General features: G+C 34.5%; 1 protein-coding gene across 1 annotated transcript; it reads right to left on the bottom strand.

The window, feature by feature from the left end:
- Positions 1–35: 35 nt before the first annotated feature.
- On the bottom strand, positions 36–8,768 carry LOC129230572 (homeobox protein MSX-2-like). The gene is made up of 3 exons (XM_054864977.1): positions 8,765–8,768; positions 6,274–6,598; positions 36–267 (listed from the first exon to the last, which is right to left on the bottom strand). The coding sequence occupies exons 1-3, from the start codon at positions 8,766–8,768 to the stop codon at positions 36–38; spliced, it is 561 nt and encodes a 186-aa protein (XP_054720952.1).
- Between the last annotated feature and the right edge of the window lie 1,528 nt (positions 8,769–10,296).

Below are 10,296 nucleotides of genomic sequence, written 5' to 3'. Positions count from 1 at the left end.
AGATAGGTTTCTGCAGCCATTGAAGAGAGTTTATTTTACATTTGATATCCTGGAACATATACGTTTCTCAAGATTCCAGGAGGTAGGAGACAAGCGGCGTTGGATGTAGGTACAACGCATGCGCCATAATAGGTTGCAGACACCAGAGGTCCGTCCAGTGGATGAGGAGGTTGCCCAAGTCCAGGCCCAGTTACGTCTTTGGAAACTCCTTGGGATTGTTGCCTCAGGTGTTCAAGTCTTTGGCTGTTCTGTCGTTTCCATTTCGTCCTGTGAAAACAAACGTAAAGAGGCATTTTAATATTCATAACATCAAAATTAGTAACACAATTTTATTCACGACAAAAGATTTCCATTCAAATTGTTTCATAAAAACACTTCCAGAGTGACAAACACAAACACCGAATTGGTTCTACGCCATTGCATCGAACAACAATCAAAAAACGTTTCCATTTTCGACATTCGAACCTATAACGTTCAAGCAACGCATCTACAATATATTAAAGTTGCTACATAAGTGAAGTAATATCGCCAAATGAAATACAGTCGAGCCTCTATATATCGAACTTCCACATATCAAAATTTTCTATACATCGAAATCCCAGCAAATTTCAATGTTCATTGCATAGAAAAATTGTTTCTATGTATCGAAAAAATCTCTATATATCGATTTTTTTTCGAGACATTCTTAGGTTTCTTTTTCCACTTCAGACCGCGCGCGTTTGTCTCATGAAAAATAAAGGTTAGGGGAGAAAATTATGTTTACTAAAGGTTGCTAAGAAACTCATCAGAAATCCGGGTTTGCGATGTGTGTAGATAGTCGTTGTTCTGTTCTGGAGTTCTTAAATTCCCACAAGTTTATTTCAAATCCTAGTTGTAACCAGTAACACTGTAAAATCAGTTTCAAATTACCCTTTTTGTCTGTTGATTATCATTCCTAGTCTTTTTAGCTTCAGTCAAAATCATTCAAGTTAAGTAGATTGATATTTTATTTTTCTCTGGTCATTGGATTACATTGTCAAAACGAAAATCCCCTCCTGTTGCGAATCAAGTTGAACTGCCGAAATATGAAAATGTATGAAGGCACAAAAATGTAATTTCTGTTAATTTTTCAGTTATTAACTTTCGTTTAATTCGGTGCTCGTATAAATAAGAAATTGGGTTTCATGCACGAAAATTAGCTTTAATTTTAATGTTTTAGGAGATTTTTAGGATAAAATAAGATCGTTTCTATGTATCGAAATTTCTATATATCGAATTTTTTCCGGCTATTTGCTACTTCGATATATGGAGGTCCGACTGTATTTCAAATAGGAGCAATAATTCAAACGTTGCCAAAAGGTATTAGAGATTAGAGTAAACCATATTAGAGATGCAACCACCAAAATTGTACTTTTAACAAATGGATAAGAAAATGTTATCGTTTGTAATTTCGTCCGAGCGAATACTATACAGAGATTCATTGTTGATCCTAAAACTTGAGGAAATGTTGATTTTGGAAATGGCAGGTAAAATGTGGGCAATTTATTGTGCGTATTCAAGCAAAGTCCAGATCCTTTTGTAAGAAATGAGTTCTACATTTGCACTGACATAGAAGAACGTTCAAAAACGTATTAGAATTTGAAATATGGCAATAGTTGGAGCGAACTTAACCTAGCAAAACTGTGAAGGCTACACACATCCTATTAACAGCATTACGGCGCTGGCAGGTTAGGATTGCTCCAATTACAGTTGATAATTCGGTGATAGAAAGTTTGTCCACCAGGTGGTGATGTCATAAAAATATTGTGGATAGAACAGTATAAATGAGGTCTGTAGAGCGTTGATATGCTGTTCACATCTATATATCTTACAAAATCACTTTTTCTTTTTTTCATTTTGCAACTGCATATTTTCAGACTTTAAAACTTCATAAGATGTGAAAATCTCAAATTCTGCACATTTAAATAGAAAACGATTACATATTTTGCTATAACCTAGTAAATATTAGTGTGATAAATAACATTTTGACAACTTAGTAGAAAGATCAACTTTTATTGCTAATTGAGACAGTGAGAAGCAAAAGGGATGCAAGTGCTTAAACTAAAAATTTAGACATATAACCAGTAAAAATGGTAGGGGAACCTCTCCTCTGTTTTGGGACAAGAGATAGTACTAGTAGCCCTGGTAGGTGATGTTGTACAGCATGACTTAGAGACACTTTTTCTTGAAAGCGCAGATAGGACCGGAACTTTAAACGCACTTTGCTCAAAACTGAAAGAGGTCCACTTATATCCTTTTGCTTCTCATTGTCTCAATTGTTTCCGTTGAACTAGCAATACAGTTGCCTCGGACAACAACATGGTAAAGATGTCATAGTTAAAACGTTTTTAAAAAAGGTAAAAAACTATCACAGACAACCATAATACTTAAAAATACTACTTCTAACCACTTGAATTCTTACCATGGAAAATTGTCCTAGAAATTTAATTTAGTTGTCCGGATCAAAATCAATTAAGAGATTTTTAACATTCCGTAAAATAATGCTAATTTATATTTTACAAAATGTGTTGAAACCACTGAACACAGCTCATTATATTATCCAATAAGTCTAGAGGCATTGATTAGAAACTACTCTAGAATGCTTATTTGAAGTTGTTAAAATCATACATTATTTTATGCTAAAAATCTTGTGAAATAAAATGGGGTGTTTTTAAACACTGAGAAATTTTATTTTTCTGACTCAATGCTCCAATACTATTATTATTATTAAATTAGTTTATGTTGTCTCATATTACTCAAATAGTTCAATATTTGGCAGGATAACTTTAAATATGATGAACAATTCTGCCATGGGAACGTAAAGCGCAACATCTACAGAAATGAGGTTTTGAGATATTTGAAAAAACACTTTTTGGATTCTATACTAACAATAGGGAAACGTTGAAATTTAACGTTCTTTACGTGTTTTTCAGCATAAACCAACTAAGCTTGCACAATAAACCGAAAGTACAAATGATGAAAAAAAAAAAAGAAAGAAAAAAAAAAGTAAGTAAGAAAGTAAAATAAAATTTTTTTAATTACTGCGCCTTTCCCCAGCAGAATTCATTTGAAATGGTTCTTTAAATACGAATTTCTTAATTTAAGCTAACTTAAAATCAGGTTAATAATTCGAATGTCCCTTATACTCATTCCGTCTTTGTTTTTGCTAAATATTAGATTTTGTTAATAATTCATTTTTTAAATGGTTCTTATCTCAGTTTAAAATACGTTTACATCTGGTTAATTGCTCCTTTTAACTGATTTTTATAATTATTGTTTGTTAATTTTGGATAACTATACATTATTTTAGGAGTTTTTCTTTAGTTTTACGCCGATGAATGCAATAACACTCTTAAAATAGGGACGGATAATTTAAAAATATGAGTTGCAACGTGGATCTACCTCCTCATGGTGCACCCCGGACAACGGTTTCCAGGCGGAATAATCTATCTTGGCAATAGGTTCGCTGTCGAATAGTTATTTGTCTTTTTCGAATGAAAGTTAATGAAAATCCAAAATGCACGCTCTGTAAACTGAAAGACGTCATAGGCCCATCTTTCTGTCTGTCCTGCACTTGATTTTTCTGCTGTGTATGGATGTCACAGGGAGGTTTTGGCCCTTATGGGCTAAAAATGTCGCTATGCGATTTCCTTCGTTTCTTGTTGCTGTTTCTATAGTATAGGGCCATTCTATTGGAAACTCATTTTGCCCCTCACCGTAGGACTCACATAATATTTCATTAAAAATAATAACTTAAACGGGTACAACCTACAAGCAAAACTTTGTAGTTTACGAAGTTACAAATGTATGTGTGATTTTTTTTAGCAAAAAGTTTGTTGATTACCTTTTAAGGGGTCACAGTACCTTTCAAACAATTTCTTTTAATTTAAATAAATTTTATATTTCTTTGAAACCATAACATGCATACTTATTTCGTAATCAATAATTTATTTTCAAAATTTAAAAATATTGCCTATTTTTTTAAAAATTTCAAAAAATTGAGGAAAGTTTCAACTTCTTAAAATCCCTAAGGCTTTTTTATTTTTGCACTAATTTAAAAAAAGTTTTTTGCAAAACGATCACTATAATCATCTCTATTCTATCTGTGCATTCATTTGCTTATGAGTTCATTAGAAAATTTTCTGTGATTAATCATGTAAAAAATCAAAGTTTTTTTATAAAATAAATAGGTTTGACATGCTCTAAACATTAGAGTAATTTATAAAATGATTATCCAATGCACAGTTTTGTCAAATGTGTTATCCGAATTGCAAAAAGTATTACTTTAAAGCTGTATCTTTAATAGAAAAAAATCCTTAGGGATTCTAATGACATGAAAACACAAAAAACCATCATCGAGAAAAAAGCAATTTGAAGTTTTTCTTTTGCGTAAGAACGTATAGGGAGCATGGCCTAAAACCACTCATAACATTTAAATATTTGAACTAAAGCATTGAAACGTTTCCCCTGTGTTCAGAATAGTTTTTTGTTTTGAAATAAGCAATAAAATTTTTTTTGATCGTTTCATCATTTTTGAATTACTGTAACCCCTTAAAGTGATTACTTTTTAATGAATCATATGAGCTGTTGCGTGCGGGATAACTTGGCAGCCTTTTCGTTGAAAGGTCCTACTCGTATTTTTTTTTTTTTTTCCAACGGTTTAAATAATTATTTCTCAAAAAATGTGACAAGTTTTCTTTACATTGGAATATTAGCTTTGAAAAGCTACTGTTTACTTCGCCAGTGTCATATTAATCGGGGGAAAATATTAATTAATTCATGCAGCAATTTATAAGAGGTTGAGTTTTGATGTCTCGCCCGTGACGCATGCAAATCATTTAAATAAAAACCTCCATAATTTTAAATAACAAAATTACTTAATAAAAAACAATTGCATCAGAAGTCTCTTTATATCAAAAATAAAAATTAAAAAAATGAACGTTTCTTACTAATTAAAACTTTTTTTTATTAATTAAAATTATAAGATCTGTAACAAAACGTTTGAAATTGATAGGCTGACTGTCCTGCTCGTAGTGGTGGAATGGCCCAATAAAACGCTTGACCCAAATGTTAGTGAAATTATTATGCGGAGGTCGTGTTGGCCTGACTGGTAAGGCGGCATCAAACTCATGACTGCATGGAGGTTCCCGGACTCGATGCCAGCCGGTTGAAGATCCTCCGTGCTCGTCAATGGTGATTGCGGCACGTTAAATCTGTTGTTATCACGAAGTTCCATTACGAAATCAATAGGAAGGATCAGGGGTTCCTCGGCTCCTTGTCTGGATCGAACAACAGAGCTGTCGTCGGGGCCATTCCAACCGTTAAACTACACATTCCTATTCCTATTCAGAGTCACAACTGACTACAACTGTATGTCGAGGACTGCATACTAAGTGCCTTGCCTCCATTATTTTATATACCGATAGATGGCAGCACCATCACCGGATCGAACAGTTAGTGAGAATTTAGAACTAGTTCAGGAGCTAATAGCTGCCTGGTGCTAGCACCCCCCAGAGGTATCGTTTCACTTGGAGGACATTGAGACCACGAGCATATTTAACGTCGCCCAGTCCCCTTTAATGATGACGGTGGGTCTCCGACCATCGAGGTTCGAACTCAGGACCCTCCGGCCCCGAATCCGACACTCTACCGATCGGGCTACCACGGCCCCTTAAACTACACATAGTGGGACCTGAATACAGGGTAGCCCCTCGTTATATCGCGCCTCGTTATATCGCTCATTCGGATATATCGCTCTTTTCTTCTGTCTCCCGAAACATTAAAGCATTAAGAAGCATTAAGAAAGGAAGAACGATCTGGACGGGCAAAAGAGTTTTCTGTAAACAATGTGGTTTCTTTTGCTTTTCACATCCTTTCTACAGCAAGTCAAACGGATTATAAAGTCTATTGGGAATAAGAGGGTATTAGAATGCTCACTCTTGTCTCGCGGCAGCTCAGAAAGATCGTCTTTATTCGCCATTTGATGTTTTCAACTTTCTGACGGTGAAAATTTACTTAAATTTCAATCTTGTTTAAATTTCAATCAGTGTGATACTACATTCGTGAACTACATCGAAACCTTCAGAAAATCATGTCAAAAAGAACGAATGCTAATTTTCTTGTGTATTGGACTAATAACTATTTTTAATGACCTCCGTTATATCGCGCTTTCGGATATATCGCTCTTTTTCTTTGTCCCCCGAAAAGCGCGATATAACAAGGGGTTACTGTATCTGTGACTCGCCTAAAACTCACCTTCTGTTTTGATACCACGTCTTGACTTGCGTTTCTGTCAGGCTGAGTGCTTCTGCCACGCTGCCCCTGTCCGCAACAGAGAGGTATTTCTGGCATCGAAACTTCCTCTCCAGAAAGGCCAGCTGGGCTTGCGTGAAGGCTGTTCTCCGACGTCGAGGCTTCTTCGCCTTCCCCGCCGAGGCGGTTCCGGAGTCCTTGCGGTGCGGGCTCCCGCCGCCGCCTTCCTCGCTGTACGGAGAACTCCGCCGTTCGATGCCGTAGAAAGCGGGGGGATGCACCGGGGGTGTGACGAGCCCGCTCCGCGGATCGTCCTTCGCATCGTAACCTGGAAATGAAATCTGGTTATGTTGCTGGGTTTACTCCTAAACCTCTGCACAATTGTCTTGTTTGACAGTGCAAGACTGACAGAATTCAATTGATAAAGGGACAGATCGCACTCCGGCAAGGACAGTGACGTAACTCAAAATTAGGGAAAAACGAACTAGCTGCTGATTTAAAATATAATTTTAGTGCTTTTTCTTGCAAAAACGCAACTACAAAGTTAGCTTACTTAACTGGTGCGTGGTAACGTGGAAACGACATATAAATCAATATTGTCAGATCATAAAAATTTTATATTTTAGAGGAACACTTTTCGAACTTAAAGTATGTATTATTAATTTAGACAAAAAAAAAAAAAAAAATCCCAGTAAACATCACATTATAATTTTTTTTTTGATAGTACTTCAATATTTGAGAATAAATCGTTTCAAACTGTTATTGCGTAAAATCTGGATTTTCATCAATGCTGTTTCTTTTTTTTTTTTTTTTGAGTTGCGTCACTTTTTTTGCTGGTGTGAGAAATGTCGCTTACTGACAACAATAGGGGTATATTTTAAAAATTATGAAAACAAAAGTGACATTTTTTTATTAAAAATCTAAATTTAAGACTCTTGTCACAGTAGGCACTAAACAGGTATAAATTATGTTTTCCGCAATTATGGTTACGATAGGAGACATTTGTAGGAATTAGAAACCAAACGAGTAGGGTTCTATCGCAATTTGTACATCGCTCAAACCCACTAGGTGCGTTTTCTATATATATATATATATATATATATATATATATATATATATATATATAAAGGGTGTCCAAAAATTAACGCAAGATTTGAATTTGCCACAATTTTTTCCATAAATTGTTGGCAGCCATAAAAAAAGAACAATTTGACAGTTGAGAGTTTAGGGTTAGTGAAAATGGGGTGTTATTGTACCATACACCTAGAGAGAGTGAAACATTTCAATGACTGCATGCGGCATTTCCTGGTCGCGTTCTCTCTCATTTCGGTGATCAGAATTGGCCCCCAAGATCGTGTGATTTAACATTATTAAATTTCTTTTTATGGGGTTATTCGAATTCAAAGGTCTATGTCGACAAGCCCACAACCACCCGTGCATTGCCGTGTTGCGATACCGAGCGCCAATAACAGTAACTGCTTGACCAGCCTCAACTTTCATTATTTTTGAAACAATTGTTCAATAATGAAAGCGCGTTATTGTATCGTATAACGCTCCATTTTTGATTACCCTAAACTCTCAGCTGTCAAATTGTTCTTTTTTCAGGGTTGCCAACCATTTATTGCAAAAATGGCGGAAAATTCAAACCTTGCACTAATTTTGGGACACCCTTCATATATATATATATATATATATATATATATATATATATATATATATATATATATATATATATATATATATATATATATATATATATATATATATATATATATATATATATACGTGTGTGTGTTACACGAAAGACCAAAATTGGAGAATGTTGACCTTCACCGAAGATTCACTTAAAATATTCGATCTTTTGTCGGTATGTTTGGTAAATGACATTGATATTTAGTGACTAATGTCAAAATTTACTTGATTTTGAACTTTCACACTAACACATATTTATGTTATATTTCATACAGTATACCACATGTAAAAATGTAGCGCTTGGTCTTATTCAACCAGTTGCAAGTTGAAGCGCAATGTGCGCTGACTTCTGTCCCTAAAAAATAGAAAGATCAAAGCATTGGAAGATTCAGTTTCTTTAAATACGGCGAACATCTGAACTTATTTTTGCATCTAATTTCCTTCCTACACTCCCTTATTTACCGATTTCTGAGTTTGTTTATTTAAATATTAGACACTGAGAAGGAAGATGAAATTTCCAAAATTAGAAAGGAAATGAATCTATTTCTAACTTGAAACATATTGGGAAGTGGAATCTGAATTATGAATGAAGAAGGGGAATTTTGCAATTGAAATATTTAATCTCCCCTCCCCCCCCCCCTAAGATGATGCAATCTCATAAGGAAAAAAACACTCTTAATTATTTTCATGACTTTATCTATTGTATAACTGTATAGTTTCAAGAACTCGAAAATTGGCAAGAGTGCGGAATAAGGGTATATCAGCGATTAAGGATACACCGATTAATTGGAAATAATCTGACCCATTGCCGATTACTCATAATTGGTCAGTTTTTGCCAAATAATCAGTGGAAAAATATTTTTTCATTTAAATTACTTAAATCATCCTTAGAACACAAAACTGTTCTGGGTAAATTCATAAACAATACATAATTGAAATACACCGCCTGCTCAGTCATTTCCACTGAATACATAATTGTATTTTTTTTTCAATTTTATTCTTCTTCTTTATCTTCTTTACTAAAAATAAAGCTGAAAGTCTCTCTGTTCGGAGGATTTCTGTAGGATGTCTGGATCTCGCTGACGCGCATAGCGCCTAGACCATTCGGCCGATTTTCATGAAATTTGGCACAAAGTTAGTTTGTAGCATGGGGGTGTGCACCTCGAAGCGATTTTTCGAAAACTCGATTTTGTTCTTTTTCTATTCCAATTTTAAGACCAAAACTATCATAAGATGGGCGAGTAAATTACGAAATTATCATAACGGGGAACCGTAACATGGGAACAAGCCAATTGGCGAGATACGAAATTATCATAACGTGGAACCGTAACATGGGTACAAGCTAGTTGGCGAGAAAATTCACCATACATTATTTGTAAATATACAGGTGAACCAAAAGACCTTTTAATTTTTCTAATATGGGCAAAGCCGTGCGAGTACCACTAGTTAAAAATAAAGGGAGGTGGTTATAAGCGTGTCTGACTCGGTTTCACTTGCCTCACCTCAAACGTCTTAGGAAATACTCCTATTAGATTTTTTTTTTTTGCTTTTGTTTTTTAGTTATTGTATTTACTGTTTATAAACATAACTAAAAATCAAAAGCAAATCCAGGAGCGCGACAGCCAATGAGGACCAAGACCTATTGTGCCCATCTCACTTTTCCTGACCAAGGGCTCTGGAGCGAAAAGAGCAGATGTTCTGGGTTTAACTCCTACAGCACACTTGAAAAATAAATTTTATCGACCCACTGAAGGGATGAAAGGCAGAGTCGTCCATGTCCCACCCGGGAATCGAACCCGGGCCTGCGACGTGAAAGCGCGAAGCACTACCATAAGCCACTGGGTTTCATAAACATAATCAAATATACATTTTACAGTTTTTTCTAACAATTACAACTTTAAGAAAAGTGTTATTATTGTTTAATATGTTTCGATTTTTTGAAAAATAAATAGATGATTGAAGAAATGTTATTTTTTTAAATTTGATGCACAATACACTATTCCAGCAAATCTTATGCATCGATACATTTTTTCTGCTTTTCTGCTGTTAACATGGTGATTTAATTTTTTATAAATAATTTTCATAATGAATATAGGTCCTGGTTTAAGTAGCTACTTAAGATGAAAAAATGACTAATGAATTAAAAGTGTCTACTGAGGATGGGTACCTAACTAAATATTTGAACTTTCATGTCGGTTAAGAATATGTAATTTTATTAAAAATAATTCTAAAACATTGGTTAACAAATTTTAAATAATTTCTTTGGGATTAAGTGTTAAAAACGCATGGAAATAGATAAAAATAAATTATTAATCACAAAAATAAACAACCAAT

Source organism: Uloborus diversus, chromosome 9, assembly GCF_026930045.1.
Source record: "Uloborus diversus isolate 005 chromosome 9, Udiv.v.3.1, whole genome shotgun sequence".
NCBI lineage: Eukaryota > Metazoa > Arthropoda > Arachnida > Araneae > Uloboridae > Uloborus > Uloborus diversus.
Note: the sequence above shows the minus strand (reverse complement) of the source record. Positions and strands in the feature narration are given on the sequence as shown.

Coding starts and splice junctions, on each gene's coding strand:
- LOC129230572 (XM_054864977.1), bottom strand. Junction 268..6,273: donor ACGTGGTATCAAAACAGAAG/GTGAGTTTTAGG, acceptor TTGTTTTCACAG/GACGAAATGGAAACGACAGA.